This window comes from Chiloscyllium punctatum, chromosome 11, assembly GCF_047496795.1.
Source record: "Chiloscyllium punctatum isolate Juve2018m chromosome 11, sChiPun1.3, whole genome shotgun sequence".
In the NCBI taxonomy this organism is placed as follows: Eukaryota; Metazoa; Chordata; class Chondrichthyes; order Orectolobiformes; family Hemiscylliidae; genus Chiloscyllium; species Chiloscyllium punctatum.
In genome coordinates this window covers 90,652,510-90,674,086 of record NC_092749.1, presented here as the reverse complement: position 1 = coordinate 90,674,086, position 21,577 = coordinate 90,652,510, and the positions used below count along the sequence as shown (strand labels likewise).

The 21,577-nt window shown below is 43.8% G+C and overlaps 1 protein-coding gene across 10 annotated transcripts in view; it reads right to left on the bottom strand.

Annotated features, from left to right (window-relative positions):
- dzank1 (double zinc ribbon and ankyrin repeat domains 1) overlaps positions 1-21,577 on the bottom strand; it is a 113,949-nt gene that overhangs the window by 18,107 nt on the left and 74,265 nt on the right. For 9 of the 10 annotated variants that reach the window (XR_011961911.1, XM_072581221.1, XM_072581224.1 and 6 more), the window contains 4 exons: positions 16,663-16,766; positions 11,175-11,249; positions 6,040-6,139; positions 4,569-4,663 (listed from right to left, as the gene is read on the bottom strand). Coding sequence is in view for 9 of the 10 variants with exons in the window: in XM_072581221.1 (XP_072437322.1) it covers positions 4,569-4,663; positions 6,040-6,139; positions 11,175-11,249; positions 16,663-16,766 (374 nt within the window). In the remaining variant the exon portion in view is untranslated. Of the gene's footprint in view, positions 1-4,568; positions 4,664-4,711; positions 4,804-6,039; positions 6,140-11,174; positions 11,250-16,662; positions 16,767-21,577 lie in introns of those variants that run through there. The other variant, XM_072581227.1, reaches the window with a different exon arrangement.

The window sequence follows — 21,577 nt, the reverse complement described above, 5'->3', positions numbered from 1 at the left end:
AGAGAAGAGACTGACAGCTAACAAATGGAAAGGGAATCTTTCACAGGGGTACAAATATTAAGTGTAGTAATAGGTGGGATAAGGCTGATTAAGTATCACAAAGGAAATGCACTCATGAAGGCAAAAGGCATGGTTGTGATATAGAACACATCAATTGTCTTTATAAAGGAACAAGATTCTGCTACAATTATAAAGAAAGAGGAAGAATGAAAGGCTAAATCCAACAACTACAGGCCGGATATTATAACCTTGCTGATTAAAAAGCTTTAAAAACAGTTATCTAGGACCAAATAACAGTTAATTAAATAAGTATAGACTTGGGAAACCAGCATGGATTTGTAAAAGGTAAATCATTTTCAACTCCAAAAACCTTCCGCCCTCGATGTTACACCTACTGTGGAAACAATCTGAAGCCCATCTATTCTACACTATTCTATTTTCATCCATATGTCTATCTAATGACCATTTAAATGCCCTTGAAGTTGCCTTCTACTACTGTTGCAGGCAGGGCATTCCACGCCCCCTACTGCTCTGTCCTATATCAATCACCCCTCAATTTAAAGTTACATACCCTCATGCTAGCCATCACTACCTGAGGAAAAAGGTTCTCAGTGTCCACTCTATCTAACCCTCTGATTATCTTATATGTCTTATCTTATTTGTTCCACTTAAGTCACCTCTCAACCTTCTCTCGAATGAAAACAGCCTCAAGTTCCTCAGCCTTTCCTACAAGAACTTCCCTCCATACCAGGCAATATTCTAGTAAATCCTCTCTGAATCCTTTCCAAAGCTTCCACATCCTTCCTGCAATGCGGTGACTAGAACCGTACACAATACTCCAAGTGCAGCCGCACCAAAGTTTTGTACAGCCGCAGCATGACCTCATGGCTCTGAAACTCAGTCCCTCCACCAATAAAAGCTAACACACCATATGCCTTCTGAAAAACCCTATCAACCTGGGTGGCAACTTTCAGGGATCTATGCACATGGACACAGAGATCTCTCTGCTCATCTACATTAACAAGAATCTTACAATTAGCCCAGTACTCTTTATTCCTGTTGCTCCTTCCAGAGTGAATTATTCTCACACTTTTCTGCATTAAACTCAGTTTGCTACTTCTCAACCCAGCTCTGTAGCTTATCTATGTCCCTCTGTAACCTGCAACATTCTTCAGCACTATCCACAACTCCACTGACCTGAGAGTCATCCGCAAATTTACTAAGTCATCCTACTATGCCCTCATCCAAGTCATTTATAAAACTGACAAACTGCAATGGCCCCAAAACAGATCTTTGCGGAACACCATTAGTAACTGAAGTGTTCCCATCAACCACCACTCTCTGTCTTCTTTCAGCTAGCCAATTTCTGATCCAAACTGCTAAATCACCCTCAATCCCACGCCTCTGTATTTTATGCAATAACCTACCATGGGGAACCTTATTAAATATCTTTACTGAAATCCATATATACCACATTAACCGTTTTACCCTCATCCACCTGTTTGGTCACCTTCTCAAAGAACTCAATAATGTTTGTGAGGCACAACCTAACCTTCACAAAACAGTGTTAACTATCACTAATTAAATTATTACTCTCTAGATGATTATAAATCCTCTTATAACGTTTACCAACACTTTACCCACAATTCACTGGTCTATAATTACCAGGGTTGTCTCTACTCCCCTTCTTGAACAAGGAAACAACATTTGCTATCCTCCAGTCTTCTGGCACTCCTCCTGTAGACAATGACGACATAAAGATCAAAGCCAAAGGCTCTGCAATCTCCTCCCTGGCTTTCCACAGAAACCGAGGATAAATCCCATCCAGCCCAGGGGATTTATCTATTTTCACACTTTCCAGAATTGCTAACACCTCCTCGTGAACCTCAATCCCATCTAGTCTAATAGCCTGTATCTTAGTATTCTTCTCAACAACATTTTCTTTTTCCAGTGTGAATACTGACAAAAAAACATTCATTTAGCTCTTCTCCTATCTGCTCGGAGTCCACATACAACTTCCCACTACTCTCCTTGAATGGCCCTAATCTTTCTCTAGTCATTCTTTTATTCCTGATATACCCCAAGGAGCAGGAGAATCGACATTTCAGGCATAAGCCATTCATCAGGAATGGGGCTTGGAGCCCAGAGGGGCTGAGAGATAAATGGGAGGGGAGTGGGGCTCGGGGGAAGGTAGCTGGGAATGTGGTAGATCGATGAAGGTGCAGTTGGAAGTGATAGTGGGAAGGATGGGTGAGAAGAAAGGAAGATGGACAAGTAGGACTGATCAAGGGCACAGTGCTGAGTTGGAGAATTGGGAGTGGGATAAGGTGGGTTAGGGTTTTCCCTGATCCTATTTGCCAATGACTTCTCATGTCCCCTCCTGGCTCTTCTTAGCTCTCTTTTTAGGTCTTTCCTGCCAGGGAAGGATATATTTCCCTCTCTACCCACATGTACGTTCTGGAGAGACCATTCCCTTTGAGACTCCTTCGTCAGATCCACGTACCCCACCCCCGGCACCTTCCCCTGCCACCGCAGGAAGTGCAAAACCAGTGCCCATACCTCCCCGCTCACCTCCATTCAAGGATCTTTCCATATCCGACAGAAATTTACCTGTTCTTCCACGCACATTATCTACTATATCCATTGCACCCGATGTGCTCTCCTGTACATGGGGGAAACAGGATGCCAACTTGTAGATCGTTTCAAAGAACATTTCTGCAACAACTGCATCAACCAACCCTTCGCCCTATGGCTGAATATTTTAACTTCCACTCCCACTCCACTAAGTACATGCTGGTCTTGGGCCTACTCCATCGCCAAACCCTTACCACCCGACACCTGGAGGAAGAATGCCTCATCTTGTGCCTTGGGAGCTTGTAACCACACGTGATATGAATTTCACCAGTTTCCTCATTTCTCCTCCTCCCCACCTTATCCCAGTCCCAATTCTCCAACTCAGCACTGTGCCCTTGATCAGTCCTACTTGTCCATCTTCCTTCCTTCTCACCCATCCTTCCCACTATCACTTCCAACTGCACCTTCACCTACCTACCACATTCCCAGCTACCTTCCCCCGAGCCCCACTCCCCTCCCATTTATCTCTCAGCCCCCCTGGGCCCCAAGCCCCATTCCTGATGAATGGCTTATGCCTGAAATGTCGATTCTCCTGCTCCTTGGATGCTGTCTGACCTGCTGTGCTTTTCTAGCACGACACTCTCGACTCTGACCCCCAGCATCTGCAGTCCTCACTTTCCCCTAACTTGTAACTCTCAAGCCCCTAACTTAGCCTTCACACCTCATCTTAACATAAGCCTGCTTCTTCCTCTTGTCAAGAGATTCAAATGCTTTAGTAAACCATGGCTCCCTTGCTCGATCACTTCCACCCTGCCTGCTGGGTACATGCTTATCCAAGGACACGTAGTACCTGTTCCTTAAGTGCTCTTCAGTTCTGTAAAACTTTGGTCTGACCTTATCAGGACTACTGCATTATGTTTAGAGCACCAAAGAATACATTGGTCTTGGCGGGGTACAATGCAGGTGCCTTAAATGATACCTGAGCTAATGGCGTCATGCAATTCTGGTCTCCTTGCTGTTGGAAGGATGTTGTGAAACTTGAAAGGGTTCAGAAAAGATTTACAAGGATGTTGCCAGGGTTGGAGGATTTGAGCTATAGGGAGAGGCTGAACAGGCTGGAGCTGCTTTCCCTGGAGCGTCGGAGGCTGAGGTGTGACCTTATAGAGGTTGAAAAGGTATGAGGGTCATGGATAGGATAAATAGACAAAGTCTTTTCGCTCGTGTGGGGGAATCCAGATCTAGAGGGCATAGGTTTAGGATGAGAGGGGAAAGATATAAAAGAGACCGAAGGGGCAACTTTTTCACCCAGAGGGTGGTACGTGTATGGAATGAGCTGCCAGAGGAAGTGGTGGAGGCTGGTACAATTACAACATTTAAAAGGCATCTGGATGGGAATATGAATAGGAAGGGTTTGGAGAGATATGTGCCGGGTGCTGGCAGGTGGTACTAGATTGGGTTGGGATATCTGGTCAGCATGGATGGGTTGAACCGAAGGGTCTATTTCCATGCTGTACATCTCTATGACTCTATGAAGTTAAACTAATATGGTCTGCATCCTTACAAGTTTAGAAGATTGGAATTTACAAAGGGATTCGGTGGGGCAAAGAGAAATCTTCAACAAGAAACCAAAATCAAAGGAACTGAAACCTAAACTTACAGCTTGGTGTATTCAGGAGTGAAACCAGAAAGCATGCTTTCACACAAGGGAGAGAGGAAATCTGGAACATGCTCCTCCAAGTCACGAGTTTTAATTTCAGTTTTTAAAACTGAGGTCGATGGCTTTTCTTAGGAAAGGATAATTAAGGAACAAGAGGGCTCTGCAAAGTGACCCAGGCTAAGATCAGGATCTCATTGTGTTAGGCATTCTACCATTCCACAGCATACCATTTTATTGTAAGTTATTATACAAACTGAAATAAAATTCAGAACAAGTAGTTCTCATAGGCTGGTGTTAGCATTTCACAATATTTAAGGATATTATAAGGAATACCAACTGGCAATCTCTCTTCTTTTGTTGTCACTTGTCTTTTCCTCCTTGAACTTTTGGGTTTCTTGCTTGTGCATGCTTCGTCTGAATGAGACTCACTGGCTGCATACAGAAATGTTGCACTGAGAAGGATGACCATCGTAGTAACATCAGAACCAGTCACAGTTAACAGTTTTGGTGTCAAATAGAGTTGTGTTTCCTTGATGTGCTAGAGGTTATTTCATTTTATGCTGATCTGGTATCTGAAATTTCCACGTTATGAAAAATGCAAAGATTATTCATATCTCAAAGATTTCACTAGATTAACATTACTAAAGACCTCTGAAAATACAGCAAGCCTTTCCCCACTCTGTTGCAAATGTATCTGCTGCACCTCTCCTCTGGAATGTGCAGCAAATGGTTTTCCACTTTTAAAATATATTTGGTATAAGGAGACAGTAGGCCATTGGATTTACCTATAAATTACATTGAGAAAGCCACAGTAAATATTGTAAATATTGGGAGCTGGATGCTGCAAAGGGTCATTGTTAGATTAAGTCATGGCCAATGGAGCAATGTGGGATAGTGTGACTGGATGCAAGGATAATGTTCCCTTTGTCATCATCAGAAAGTCACAAGGGTTTCAACATGAGGGATAGACCATTTCAGAATCAGATGAGAAGAGATGTCTTCACTCAGAGCGTGGCGAACCTGTGGAATTCTCTACCACAGAAGGATGTGAAGGCCACATCACTGCATATATTTAAGAAACATAGATTTTAAGAGACTAAAAATGCCAAGGCATATAGGGAGAGAGCTGGAACTTGGCATTGAGATAGAGGATCAGCCATGATCACATTGGATGGTGGAGTAGACAATTGGACAAATAGTTTGCTGACACTCAAACTTCCCACATTTCTATGTCAGATACTTTGGAATTTATTTTTATAAGCAATGAGAGACTTTACAAGCTGTGGAGGAACAAAGCTTGATATGTCCAAGTACACAAATCACTTCTACCTACTGCTGAGGTACAAAAGGCAACTAAAATGTGGTTGGGGAGAGGATAGGTATAATTCATTTTGCATTGTTAATGAGTTTTTTTTCACATATTTGTTGTTATTCTAACAAGGAAGCTGATTTTTATATAAACACATTATAGACACAGATAGAAATACAATGCAGAGCACAAATTGGTTGTTAAATAATTGAAAAAATTGGGATTTGTTTTTTTATAAAGAAAGGCGTTTTCTAGCTTTGTTGAGGTGGAGCTGGTTTCTGTACTGATGTAGTTTATACAATTGTAGCCAGAACATGATTTGGTACAAAGGAGCCAGATTCCTTTTGCTGATACTTTTAGCAACAAAATACACGTAGGGTGTTCTTACATCAAATCTGCGTGACATTTTCAAGCAGAAAGTATTTTGTGCTCTAAATGCCACCCACTCCCTTAAACTGAATAACTGCCGTCAAATCCATACTGCATCAGTGGAACTCACCTAAACTGGTCAGACTACTATGGCAACCATCTCTGCCTTCAGTCACACTACTAAGGAAGTTGTTCTCAGAAAGCTTCTGTGCCTTTCCAGTTAGAATGCTCTGTTGGACAGAAAACAAAGCATAAAAAGGCACCTTGAACATGTGACTCCTCATCACAACTAAATTTTACTGCATGACAACTTACCCAACCAAGATCAAATCACTCAACCTGCCTCCTAGTCCACTGTTAAACGCAGACTTTCACAAGGCTATGAATATGCCTAGCATCAACTTTATTGAATTAAAGCTGTTTCATTTTCTAAATAGTCTTCAATACAAGTGATTAATTTTCTGTTCCAGTGCTCCTCATTGAGTGTGTAACATGGTTAATATTCAATGTACACTGAAGAAAATCAGTTTCTACCAATAACAGTGGGTTCAAACATTACCAAATACATTAATAACCCCTCCTCCTCTGTCTTTATCTCATCTTTCCAAGCCATTTGGGAAATCTTCAATTTTGTGTTTTCCTTGAGGATGGTTATGGACATATTTTAAGGATTTGTGATTTGGAGTAAGTTTGGAAAAGTGGGCAGGATCTGGTTCTCTGCTGGGAGTGGGAAGTCTATTTTCCCAGCTGAGCAGTGCTGTCCCCTTGTGGTATTTGCCACTTGTGGCAGGATGTGAGACCGGGTAAGTGCAGTTGCACGTAGGTTGCTGTCACCTGTCCTTCTTTTGACTTAGGCCTATCTCGTGATTCATGGTAGAGAGTACGCCACCATAAAATATTTACAGAAGAGGCACTGTTCTGCAGTAACAAGCAGATTTATAACATGATAGCAGTAAATATGACCAAAGATCAAAGTGATGATCAGGAAAGGGAAAAGGTTAAAGGATCAGGCTGTGATGATGATCAGGGAAGTAGGGCTGGGCAGACTGAAGGCTTCCTCACCTGGATTGGGCTAGTTAAGGAGGACCAGTGCCACTGGTGGCAGAAGAGACCTTTATTTACAACATAAAGATGTTGTTAGGGGCTATGAGTGTGTAGAGGTTATGTAATTGCTTGAATAAACCAGATACCTGGACTAATAATGCAGAGGATGAAAATTCAGATCCGTCCAGGGTAGTTTGAGAATTTGATATAAGTTTAACAAAAATCTGGTGTTAGTAAAAGTCATCATGAAACTGCCATATTGTCATTATAAAACTTAACTGGTTTACCAATGAAGAAATTTGCTGTCCTTCCCTGATCAGCACATAACTGCACTCAGTGGCTGTGCTTTAAACTACCCTGGGAAAAGGCTGAGTAAGTCACTATGATGTTTCACCCCAACATGGGCAGTTCAAGAAGGCTGTCCACCAGGACCTTCTCTCAGAATCAAGGGAAGGACAATATCAGCCACATCATATCCCAAGATGAATTTAAAAAAAACATTTGTTGACATTTCTTACCACTCCAGCCTCACCCAGTTTCTTGGAGGATGGTGAAATGCCATTTTACCAAATCCAAATTATCCCTCTCCTATTTCGGTCTGATTTTTAGAAATAGTTTTAATTCATAGCAGTGAAAAAAATCAAAAATATCGAGAATCACAGCAATTGAGGGCATTACGTGGTCGATTAATGGCCTAACACTTCCTTTGTGAGTGAGAACAGTGGCTAGTTTCCCCAGGCTGTGGGCCTTTGGAGGAACACTGTGGAGGTGGTGGTCTCTGAAATCCGCCCAGTTGGCTTTAGGAAGCAGACAATGCCAGGAAGGCAAGCAAGCTTGAACCCAATAGAAACCTACATGTTTTTCTTAAACCTTCACAAGTCACATGAGTGGCTACAGGGATGGTGCAGGAGGGAGGGATTCCGGTATCTGGATAACTGGGGTTCTTTCTGGGGAAGGTGGGAACTCTATAAACAGGATGGTCTACACCTGAACCTGAGGGGCACCAGTATCCTTGGGGGGAGGTTTGCTAGTGCTCTTTGGGGGGGTTTAAACGAACTCTGCAGAGGCATGGGAACCTAGACTGTAGCTTTAGGGTGCAGGTCCTGGAGTGTAGGGAGGTTAGGAACATGGCATCAATCTCGAAGGAGGGTGCCTGTAAACAGGAAAGTGGCTTGAAGTGTGTATACTTCAATGCGAGAAGTATAAGAAATAAGGTAGGTGAACTTGCAGCGTGGGTTGGTACCTGGGATTCGATGTTGTGGCTATTACGGAGACATGGGTAGAACAGGGACAGGATTGGCTGTTGCAGGTTCCAGGGTTTAAATGTTTTAGTAGGGTCAGAGGTGGGGGTAAAAGAGGGGGAGGTGTGGCATTGCTTGTCAAAGATAGTATTACAGCGGTGGAAAGGACGATGGATGAAGACTTGCCATCTGAGGTAGTTTGGGCTGAGGTTAGAAATAGGAAAGGTGAGGTCACCCTGTTAGGAGTTTTCTACAGGCCTCCTAATAGTCTCAGAGATGTAGAAGAAAGGATTACGAGGATGATTCAGGAGAAGAGTGAAAGTAATAGGGTGGTTGTTATGGGGGACTTTAACTTTCCAGATATTGACTGGGAAAGCTATAGCTCGAGTATGTTAGATGGGTCGGTGTTTGTCCAATGTGTGCAGGAGGGTTTCCTGACACAATATGTAAACAGGTCAACAAGAAGTGAGGCCATACTGGATTTGGTTCTGGGTAACGAACCAGGCCAGGTGTTAGAATTGGAGGTAGGTGAGCACTTTGGGGACAGTGATCACAATTCGGTGACTGTTACTCTAGTGATGGAGAGGGATAAGTGTGCACTGCAGGGCAAGAGTTATAGCTGGGGACAGGGAAATTATGATGCGGTGAGACATGACTTAGGATGCATGGCTTGGAAAAGTAGGCTTCAAGGGAAGGGCGCAATCGATATGTGGAGCTTGTTCAACTATTGAGTGTCCTTGATAAGTATGTAACAGTCAGGCAGGGAGGAAAGGGTTGTGTGAGGGAGCCGTGGTTTAATAAGGAATTGGAATCCCTTGCTAAAGGGAAGAGGGCGGCCTATGTAAAGATGAGGCGTGAAGGTTCAATTGGGGCGATTGAGAGTTATAAGGTAGCCAGGAAGGATCTGAAGAGAGAGCTAAGAGCAGGAAGGAGGGGACATGAAAAGTCCTTAGTTGGTAGGATTAGGGAAAACCCAAAGGCTTTTGGAATAGGTCCAGTCAAGGATAGTAGTGGGAAGCTGCGTGTGGAGGCTGAAGAGATTGGGGAGACACTGAATGAATACTTTTCATCAGTATTCACTCAGGAACAGGACACTGTTGCCGATGTGAATATTGAGTCACAATTAATTAGAATGGATGGCTTTGAGGTATGTAGGGAAGAGGTGTTGGAAATTCTGGAAAGGGTGAAAATAGATAAGTCCCCTGGGCCTGATGGCATTTATCCTAGGATTCTCTGGGAAGCAAGGGAGGAGATTGCAGAGCCATTGGCCTTGATTTTTATGTCCTCGTTGTCTACAGGAATAGTGCCAGAAGACTGGAGGATAGCGAATGTGGTCCCCTTGTTCAAGAAGGGGAGTAGGGATAACCCTAGTAACTATAGGCTGGTGAGTCTCACTTCTGTTGTGGGCAAAGTCTTGGAGAGAATTGTAAGGGATAGGATTTATGAACATCTGGATAGGAATAATGTGATCAAGGATAGTCAGCATGGTTTTGTGAAGGGCAGGTCGTGCCTCACAAACCTTATTGAATTCTTTGAGAAGGTGACTAAGGAGGTGGACGAGGGTAAAGCAGTAGATGTGGTGTATATGGTTTTAGTAAGGCATTTGATAAGGTTCCCCATGGTAGGCTACTGCAAAAAATACGGAGGTATGGCATTGAGGGTGCGTTGGAGGTTTGGATTAGGAATTGGCTGGCTGGAAAAAGACAGAGGGTAGTAGTTGATGGTAAAGGTTCATCTTGGAGTGCAGTTACTAGCGGTGTTCCACAAGGATCTGTTTTGGGACCATTGCTGTTTGTCATTTTTATAAATGACCTGGAGGAGGGGCTAGAAGGTTGGGTGAGCAAGTTTGCGGATGATACAAAAGTCGGTGGAGTTATTGACAGTGAGGAAGGATGTGGCAGGTTACAGCGGGATATATATATATAAGCTGCAGAGCTAGGCAGAAAGGTGGCAAATGGAGTTCAATGTAGGCAAGTGTGAAGTGATTCACTTTGGTAAGAATAACAAGAAGACAGGGTACTGGGCTAATGGTCGGATACTTGGTAATGTGGATAAGCAGAGGGATCTTGGTGTCCATGTACACAGATCTCTGAAAGTTGCCACCCAGGTAAATAGTGCTGTGAAGAAGGCATATGGCGTACTGGCTTTTATTGGTAGAGGAATTGAGTTCCGGAGTCCTGAGGTCATGCTGCAGTTGTATAAGACTCTGGTGCGGCCGCATCTGGAGTATTGTGTGCAGTTTTGGTCGCCATACTATAGGAAGGATGTGGAGGCATTGGAACGGGTGCAGAGGAGGTTTACCAGGATGTTGCCTGGCATGGTAGGAAGATCGTATGAGGAAAGGCTGAGGCACTTGGGGCTGTTTTCATTGGAGAAAAGAAGGTTTAGGGGTGACTTGATAGAGGTGTACAAGATGATTAGGGGTTTAGATAGGGTTGACCATGAGAACCTTTTTTCACGTATGGATCAGCTATTGCGAGGGGGCGTAGCTTTAAATTAAGGGGTGGTAGGTATAGGACAGATGTTAGGGGTAGATTCTTTACTCAGCGAGTTGTGAGTTCATGGAATGCCCTGCCAGTAGCAGTGGTGGACTCTCCCTCTTTATGGGCATTTAAACGGGCATTGGTTAGGCATATGGAGGATAGTGGGCTAGTGTAGGTTAGGTGGGCTTGGATCGGCGCAACATCGAGGGCCAAAGGGCCTGTACTGCGCTGTATTTTTCTATGTTCTATGTTCTAGAACAGGATATCTGAATCATAAGTAGTGTAGGCAGGAGGTTGGCAGGAAATTTCATTTTTATTCAACTGATCAGTCATTTTAAAACATGATTGCGACCTACAATGTTTTTTAGCATCTATTAGAATCTGGGTCAGTGTTTCAAGTTACTTGATTTCAATGGGGAGCGACCAGTAAACATTACAGAGGGCCTTTACATCATTTCAAAGCCAGCAGATAACATGCAACTCCACAGCAAACAAACCTTATTTCCTGCAAGGACAAAGTTCACTTGGAGACTAAGCTCATAACCATCTTCATGGACAGTAGCTGAAACAATCTGTCAGAGATAAAAGTAAATCAATTAATGCTCCCAACATAAAACAAGTAATCACTAACTTAGGAATGAACCATAGTGGCCTTGCCAAAAATATCCACAACCCTGTGAAGGAATAACAATAAAATGAAATAGCCCGATGGCTCAGTGGTTAGCACTGCTACCTCACAGCGCCAGAGACCCAGGTTTGATGCCAGCCTCAGGCGACTTTGTGGAGATTGTACATTCTCCTTATGTCTGTGTGGATTTCCTTTGGCTGCTCCAGTTTTATCCCACAGTCCGAAGACACACAGATTAGATGGTTAGGCCATGCTAAATTGCCCATAATGTCCAGGGATGTGCAGGCTGAGGTAGACTAGCCATGAGAAATGCAGGCTTACAGGGATAGGGTTTGATTTGGGGGGGGGGGGGGGGGGGGGGGGGTGTGGAGGTGGTGGGTAGAATCTGCATGGCATGCTGTACAGACAACAGTCAGCACTGGATGGGTCAAAGGCCTGTTTGCACACTGTAGGGAGTTTATGATTCTATGAAATCATATATGGAGTCAGCTATGGCTCAGTTGGGAGCTCTCATACCAGAGTCAGGGGGTTGTGGCCATTACCTTTCTCTCATTGGAAGTGGAGAGAAGGGGAAGTAATGGAGTGGGTTGGCTCTGGAGAGAATTGTCTCACCATCTCTGCAACTAATGCTGGGCAAGAAGGTCCACTGGGGACTTTCACAACTTGCCAGCAATTGAGGGCCTTGACATCTGCCATTGCCACCCAATGGCTAGTTTCCCCAATCTACTCCTGACCTCATTGAGCCTTGGTTCAAACATGGACAAAGATCTGATTCCGGAGGCGAGACAAAAATGACATCCATTGACATCAAGGTTACATTTGACCAAGTGTTGTAGCGAGAATCCCTAATGGAACTAGAACCATTGAGAATTGGGGAATACTCTCCTCTGGCTGCTCATACTTAACACGTAGGGAGATGGTTGTGGTTGTTGGAGGACATTCATAGCTCCAGGACATCTCTGCAGGTCGGGGACTGTGGTGGGCTCAATCATCTTTGGCTGCATCATCAATGACTTCCCTTATCATTACGTATGTCAGAAGGGGGGTACTTGCTGATGATTTCACAATGTTCAGAACCTCATCAGATACTTAAATAGTCTATGTCCAAATGCATCAAGACCTGGACAATATCCAGGTTTAGACTGACAAATGGCCACAAGTTTCACAAAATGAGCATCTACAGCACAAGAAAATCTAATCACTAACTTTCATAGGTTAACCACTGCTGAATAATCTACTATAAATGTCTTTGGGGTTACCATTGACCAGAAACTGAACTGGACGAGGCATCTAAATGCTGTGGCTACAAAACCAGTTCAGAGGCTAGGACTCCTGCAGTGAGTAACTCACCGCCTGACTTCCCAAAGCCTGGCCACAATCTAAAGGCACAAGTCAGGAGTGTCACTTGACACTCCCCCTTGCCTGGATCAGTGCAGCTCCAAAATACTTGAGAAGTTTGACACCATCCAGGACAAAGCAGCCCACTTGACCGGCACCACAAACATTCATTCCACCACCACCAACACAGCACTGTATACTATCTATAAGATGCACTGCAGACATTTACCAAGGCTCCTTGGACAACATGTCTTAAACCCACAACTACTGCCATCTCAAAAGACAAGGGCAGATCGTGGGAACATTGCCACCTTCATACTAGGGAAATACATCACTATTCTTTCTGTCAGCATTTATTGCCTAATCTTAGTTGCATTTCAGAAGATGACAGTGAGCTGTCTTACAGTCATAGAGCTGTACAGCATAGAAACAGACTCTTCGGGCCAACTCGTCCATGCTGACCAGATATCCTAAATAAACCAAGTCCTGTTTTCCAGCATTTGGCCTATACCACTTGAAACCTTTCTATTCATGTATCCATCCAGATGCCTTTTAAATGTTGTAATTGTGCCAGCCTCCACCACTTCATCTGTCAGCTCACTCCATATATACGCCATCCTCTGCAGGGTCCCTTTTAATTCTTTTCTCTCTCATCGTAAACCTATACCCTCTAGTTTTGGATTCCCCCACCCAGGGGAGAAGACCTTGTCTACTCACCCTATCCATGCCCCTCATGATTTTATAAACCTCCATAAGGTCACCTCTCAGCCTCTGATGCACCAGGAAAAATAGCCCCATGCTACGTGTTCTGCATGTGCTGGGTCCACTATTATTTCTCATTTATACAAACGATTTGGATGAGAACACAGGAAGCGTGGTTAGTAAGTTTGCGGATGACACTAACGTTGGTGATATAGTTGACAGTGAGGAAGATTATCTAGGGTTACAAAGGGATCTTGATCAATTCGGTCAATGGGCCAAGGCGTTGGAATTTAATTTGGCTAAATACAAAGTATTGCATTTTGCTAAGATGAGAAAGGGGAGGACTTGTTCAGTAAATGGTAGTGCATTGGTGACAGAGAGAACATTACAGAATAGGTAGATCAAAGGGTTCAGGTAAATGATTCATTGAATATTGCATCACAGGTGGACAGAGTGGTAAAGGCAGCATTTGGAATGCTTGCCTTCATTATTCAGACCACTGAGTTTAGGAATTGGGACATCATGTTACAGGACAATGATGAGGCCAACTTAGAGAACTGTGCACAGTTCTAGTTACCCTAATAATATCCTTCCTATATCGGCAAGGATGCAGAAAATACCTACAAGGATCTACTGGGACTGGAGGCTTTGGAGTTATAAGGAGAGGCTGGATAAGCTCGGATGTTTTTTCACTGGACCACACAAGGTTGAGAGATGACCTTAAAGATTTATAAAATCATGACAGGCATAGATAAGGTGAATAGCTAGAGTAGGCAAATTCAAAACTAGAGGACATATTTTTAAGGTGAGAGGATAAAGATTTAAAAAGGACCTGAGGTGCAACTTTTCCACACAGAGAACGGTGCGAATGTGTAATGAACTACCAGAGGTATTGGTATATGCAGGTAAAATTCCAACATTCATAAGACATTTGGACAAGTACATGAATAGGAAAGGGTTAGAGGGATATGGGCCAAATGCAGGCAAATGGGACTATTTTAGTTTGGGAAACTTGGTCGGCATGGACGAGTTGGACCAAAAAGAGTCTGTTTTCGTGCTTTATGCCTCTATGACTCTATAAGGGCCTTAGCAATTCATAAAACACATAGCTTTAAAATGTGTAAGTAAGTTAAAGCTGATTTTTTACAAGGTGTATACAGGATTGTAGATTTGCTTAACAGGACACAGGTGGAAAAGTTTGGCCTGTAGCACAAAATGAGTAACATTGAATCAATTGCCTGTTTTACACCCACCTCATTTCTTTTTCCATTGGCTGCTGACACCATCAGTGTATGGAGTCAAGAACCCAAACAGCACAAAATCAAACATGTAAAGCTAAACTATTACTTCAACAGCAATTGGAATATCATGTTCAGTTTTGCATGGCTTATGATGTCAAGGCCAGGGAGAATGTGCACTAGTGATTTGTGAAGATGATGTCAAGTTTGAAAGGGGAAGGGCAGGCTTTAGTTATGAGGATCAATTAGAGACACTAGATACAGAGAAAAACCACAAGTTGAATTGATAAAGCGTTTTTAATACGGTACAACATCCCAAGGCACTTCACAGGAAAAAAAAATCAAAAAGGAAAACTGATGCTAACTAATATAAGGAGATATTAAGACAGATGACAAAAAATAGGATAGAGGAGGTGGAGAAGAAATCTGATAGAGGTATTGTACTTACAATTCTAAGGAGCCTTTATCAGGTAAATAAGGAAAAACAATTTTCAGTAGCTTACAAATTTGAAAATATTTCAGAACATTGTCAAAAGAAGCAATAACTTGAATTTGTAAAGTGACAAAATGTCACAAGGAATCCTCAGGAGCATTGTAAAGCAAAGTTAGACTGCGACGCAAAGACAGATAGTCAAAAGCTTGGTCAGAGATATGTTTAAGGAGTGAATTACAGGAAGAAAGAGATTGAGCAGTGGAGAAGCTTAGGCAGGGACCTCGCGAGTTTAGAGTGCTTGGTTAGTTGAAGGTTGTCCCCAACATGTGGAAGAATTAAAATCAGAGTGTTCTAAAGGTTGTGCTTTTAGAATATGTCTCCAAGAGCAGCATATATTTAAATAATAGGAAGGGGTATGGGGACAAAGTAAGATTGTTGGAAGACACCAGAAAAAATGCTGCAGAGTAAAAGGAAAAGCAACAAATTGGCTTCAATTAGGTAGATAAGAATGGAATAAAGGTAAGTGCAGTCCCATTCAGCTGAGAGTGGAGAGGTGTGAGAGGAAGCTGGTAAGATCATCTTTATTGAGACTGCAATCAGGTTGTGGAAGGTAGGGAGGGATAGTTTACCTTTTCAGAGTCATACGAGTCACAAATCATTTGTGATTTTTAAAGAAGAACTACTTTCCAGTGCATTGGCTGGAACCGAAACCTCATTGGAGGGATTCAAACATGAAGTCATAGAAAAGATGAAGAACAGATTTGGGAGGTAAAAAGTTGTTAAAGAACTTTGGAAAAGAAAGGGGTGTTGGACATGGGGCCAGCATCATTCATTTGGATTTAAACTGTGACATTGGGCATCCAAGTCAGTGTCATTTCTGTCATTGTCAGTGGTGAGTTTTCTCTCTTGATCATGCCCTTTGCCATTAATTTTTGTTTTAGGTAAATGAGTTGATGCACTCCCTAAACAGGGAATCAATAAGACAGGCAAGCAGAAGTTATATTCCCTGCTGGGAATTTCTGGGGTTGGATGTTCTGGCACTATATTTAAAAGCACTTCACACACGGCAAGCCAGAAGTAACCTAGTGTCTACAGTCCTCATTCCCAGCAGCCCCAGAAATGTCTGAAACTCAGCAAAATAACTAGCTCCATGTTGATGGAGGGATAGGAACAGGTAGATCAAACCCGCGAGGTATATTGCAGTGTACTCTTCACAGAAAGACTGGAAGTCTCCCACGGTCCTCTACATCACGGTTTATACACCTTCACCAATAATTCTTTCTCTTCTCTTCCACAGATATGGATGGCCAACAACATACAGCAAACCAAAGGAGATACAACATCTGCCCAATAGCACCACCCACACTAGCTCAAAGATGATGGCTGTGAGCCTTCTGAAGATGCATTGGCAAGGCGTTTGCTTGCATCCTGCACCAGCACAGTGGAGGGTAGTCTAGCTAGATTAGACTCAGGGATGCAATGTGGAAAGTTACAATTTTTAGTTGAAACATTTGTTAATAAGAGATCCCATGGTGATTTCCAATGATGTGAAAGAAATTATATAACTGCAAGTTTAATTAAATTACCTTTAAATAGCATTCTAACCTATTTCTCAAGAACCAAAAATAGTGAGTTTAAGCACTTACCTTTCCCATTTGAGGTTCTCCAAGTAGAGCCCGGAATTCAGTATTGTTTTGCGTATAACTGCGCAGATGAGCACAGATATGATCTAACTGCAACCTCCAATATCCTGCAATGTATAAAGAAAAGTCAAAAATCAACACTTAGCTGACATATTCCCAAGCTGGGTGTCATGACTGGCAGCAATAAACCTGAGGAGAAAGTGAGGACTGCAGATGCTGGAGTTCAGAGTGTGGTGCTGGAAAAGTTCAGGCAGCATTCAAGGAGCAGGAGAATCAGGCATAAGCCTGATTGGGAATGAGGCTTACGGGCTGGGAGGGCTGAGAGATAAATGGGAGGGGGATGGGGCTGGGGACAAGGTAGCTGAGAATGCAATAGGTAGATGAAGGTGGAGGAGAGGGCGATAGGTCAGAGAGGAGGGTGGAGTGGATAGATAGGAAAGGTGATGGACAGGTCAGGAGGGCAGTGCTGAATTGGGACTGGAATAATGTGGGGGGAGAGGAAATGAGGAAACTGGTCCACATTGATCCCATGTGGTTGCAGGGCCCCAAGGCAGAATATGAGGTGTTCGTCCTCCAGGTGTCAGGTGGTAAGGGTTTGGTGATGGAGAAGGCCGAGGACCTGCATGTCCTTGGCAGAGTGGGAGGGGGAGTTGAAGTGTTCAGCCACAGGGTGGTGGGGTTCGTTTGTGCAGATGTTCTATGAAATGATTCACAAGTTGGTGTCCTATCTCCCTGATGCAGAGGTGACCACATTGGGTGCAACAGTTACAGTAGATGACATTATGGAAATACAGGTACATTTCTGTCGGATGTGGAAGGATCCTTTGGGGCCTTGGATAGAGATGAGGGAGAGGGTGTGGGCACAGGTTTTGCACTTCCTGTGGTGGCAGGGTAAGGTGCTGGGAGTGGGGTGTGGGCTGGCATGGGGTGTGGATTTGACAAGGGAGTCGCGGAGGAAATGTTGATGGGGTGGGGAGGGAAACATATCTCTGGTGGTGGGGCCCGTTTGTAGATGCGGAAGTGGCGGAGGATGATGCGATGTACACAGAGGTTTGTGGGATGGAAGGTGAGGACCAGGGAATTCTGTCCTTGTTGCATTGAAAGGGATGGGGTTCAAGGACGGAGGTGTGGGAAGTGGAGGAGATGTGCTGGAGGGCATCATTAACCATGAGAGAAGGGAAATTGCTATCTTGGAAGAAGGTGGAATTGGTCCTCCTGGGAACAAGTGCGGCAGAGGCGGAGGAATTGGAAATAAGGGATGGTGTTTTCACAGGAGGCAGGGTGAGAGGAGGTGTAGTGTTAGTAGCTGTGGGAGTCATTGGGCTTGTAGAAGATGTCCATGGTTAGTTGGTCGCTGAAGATGGAAATGTCCAGGAAGGGGAGGGAGGTGTCCGAGATGGTGCAAATGAATTTCAGGTCAGGGTGAAAGGTATTAGTGAAGTTGATGAACTGTTCAATCTCCTCATGGGAGCACAAGATATTGCCGATACAGACATCGATGTAACGGGAGGAACAGTTGGGGAGTGGTGCCAAGGTAGCTGTGGAAAATGGACTGTTGCATGTACCTGACAAAGAGACAGGCATAGCTGGGTCAGGTGCCTATGGGCTATTCCTTTGGTTTGGAGGAAGTGGGAGGATTGGAAGGAGAAGTTGTTATGGGTGAGGGCCAGATGAGCCAGGTGGATGAGGGTATCGGTGGAAGGGCACTGGTTTGGACAGTGAGAGAGGAAGCAACAGATGGCTTGGAGACCTTCATCGTGGCGGATGGATGTGTACAGAGACTGGATGTCCATGGTGAAGATGAGGCGTTGGGTGCCAGGGAAACTAAAGTCTTGGAGGTGGTGAAGGGCGCGGGTGGTGTCCCGAACATAGGTGGGGAGTTTCTGGACTAAGGGGGACAGAATGGTGTCAAGGTGTGCAGAGTTGAGTTCAATTCTACCCATCAAATTCTCAGCTACCTTCCCCCCACCTGCTGTGCTTTTCCAGCACTACCCTCTCAGCAATAAACTTGACAAATGAATTAGCATTAGAGCTGAAACTTAGTAAAGTCAACATCTAAAAAAAATACAAAATATGTATTAAAAATGACAGCTTACGTCTACATAACACCTTAAACATCCTAGGATACTTCACAAGAACATAATTTAACAACATTTGGCACTTTCCACACAAAGAAACATTAGTACTAAAACCTTCAGAGTATTAAAGAGTGTCTCAAAAGAGCAACTGAAGATAAAGGAGAGGAGATGTTTAGGGAGAGAATTCCAGAGCTCAGGAACTGGGCAGCTCTGGAATGATACACTTTGGCATCACAGAGATCACTGCGTAGACAGCTTCAAAGGGCACACTGGGAAGTTCAAAAGATGAAATTACAATAACAATTCAAGTTATGTAGCACCTTTAATGTAACGTCCCAAGGCGCTTTACAGGAGTGCAACAAAATATAACATGACACAATCACAGAGGTCAGATCACCAAAATATTGGGGAAAGAGGATGGTTTTAAGGCATGTGTTAAAAGACAAAGGTTTGTTAGACAGGCAGAGTTGAGGAGACAATCTAGATTTTAAGGCCAATGCAACTGAAGACACAGTCAGCAATGGTGGAGGTATTAAAATCAAGTTTGAGTGATCTAGATTTTAGGAATTCAGGTATTCCACAGGGTTATGGCTTTGGCAGAGATTTTAAGTTCAGGGAAGAATGAGGTCCTGGGTGGCTTTGAAAACAAGAATGGGAATTTTAAAAACAAGATGTTACTTAATGGGAGCTATTGCAGATGCATGAGCACAGGGGTAATAGGCAAATGGGAATTGATAAGAATGACACAAATAGAAAAACCTTGTATGACTTCCGGTTTAAGAGGGGGGATACAATGTATGAGACCAATCAGGAATGAAATAGTCCAGAAGCAACAAAGGCTTGAGTGAGGATTTCAGCACAAATAACTTGTGACAGGTACAATATCGAGTAATGTTTCGGAGGCGTAAAGAAGGGTGAATAGGTGGTCATAACGTTATACATTATACATCAAATATTGCACTTTTATGCCCTGATGGGGTGAGTTCATAGTGAGGTGAGTGCATACATTTATGCTTCCAGACATACCAATTTCCTGGCATCACCCTATCCAGAAGCCACTTTATTTAAAGAGGTAGGATGGGGGTGGGATGGCAGAGTTAAAGTGATGGGTAGCTAATTCTCCTCGTTTACGCCCTAAAAAGGCTGCCTGAGTGGACCATCAGATTCCTGAATGTATTGGGTAACACTATGACTCTATGACTGCAGATCAAAATTAAAAAGTGTGGCGCTGGAAAAGTACAGCAGGTCAGGCAGCATCAGAGGAGCAGAAGAGTTGACAATTCGGGCATATTTCTGATGAAGGGCTTATGCCAGAAAGGTCGACTCTCATGCTCCTCGGATGCTGCCTGACTTGCTGTGCTTTTTCAACGCCACACCTTTTGACTCTGCTTTGAGGTGGGTCTGACAGTGGCAGATTCACCATTTGTAGTGATGGCTTGGATGATGCTTTCCTTTATGGTTAAAGTTAGGGAGAGTGAGCATCTATTCTGGGAGCCCTCTCTCTGTCACTTACCATTAAGGGCTGCCTGCTTTTTAATGAATCATCCAGTTCCGAGAGCCCACCTGTCATCCTTACTTGGATGGAAAATCCATCCTCTGGCCTTCATTGACCAATTTAGGGAAAATTACAGCCAATTATGTCTCTACACAGAATGGACCCAAAGCCCTATTTAATCCCAGCAACAGGGTCCCAAAGCTCATGGGTAAATTCTGCTCTAAGCTTGTGAACAAACTGGTTTAGTCTCAGTTTGTGCCAGGAAGTGGGAATGAGCCAGTAGCTAAGGATGAACATCTGAGGGACACCCTCACCAATCAACCCCACTGCCCATGGCCCAACATTTCAACTCCCCCTCCCACTCTGCCGAGGACACGCAGATCCTGGGCCTCCTCCACCACCGCTCCCTCACCACACGACGCCTGGAGGAAGAACGCCTCATCTTCTGCCTCGGAACACTTCAACCCCAGGACATCAATGTGGACATCACCAGTTTCCTCATTTCCCCTCCACCACCTTACTCCAATTCCAACCTTCCAGCTCAGCACTGGCCTCATGACCTGTCCTACCTACCAATCTCCCTTCCCACCTATCCGTTCCACCCTCTGACCTATCACCTCCATCCCCACCCCCATTCACCTATTGTACTCTTTGCTACCTTCTCCCCAGCACCACCCCCCCTCCATCTCACCACCCTGGAGGATTCCTGCTTCTATTCCTGATGAAGGGAAGCTGCCTGAACTGCTGTGCTTTTCCTGCACCACTCTGATCTAAACTGCATCTGCAGTCCTCACGTTTGCCTAATGAAAATGACAGGTTACACCTTCTCCACATTTAAATAGAGAAATCCTCTGCTTATCCAGTGCTAGAGGCGGAGTACAAACCTTGCAACGAAATTACATTAGAATTGAAACATTAGCTGTTCCACTTGCCACAAATGCTGCCTGACCTGCTGGATTTTTACAGCACTTTCAGCTTCTGTTTCTTTATTTCAGATTTCCTTTTCCTGCAGTCTTTTGCTCTTTTTATGCTTATCCAGGCCGTGAAATAAATTCAAACCCATTTGTCAACAAGATAAAATACACAATCATCTATGGGATAATGATAATGTGGATTAAATAACTAAAGAATGAGATTGGAAAATAAAAGCAAACAGATGATGCTAGAGTTTGACCATCACCGGCCAGGAGATATTACTCGAGGTGACCAAAGTCAAAGGAATAGATTTGAAGTAATAGCTGAAAGGAGGAGAGATGGATAGATATGCAGAGATTTGGGAAGGGAACTCCAGAGCTTTAGGCCTCAGCACATCTGCCACAGTGAAATGACTCAAATCACAATCTTC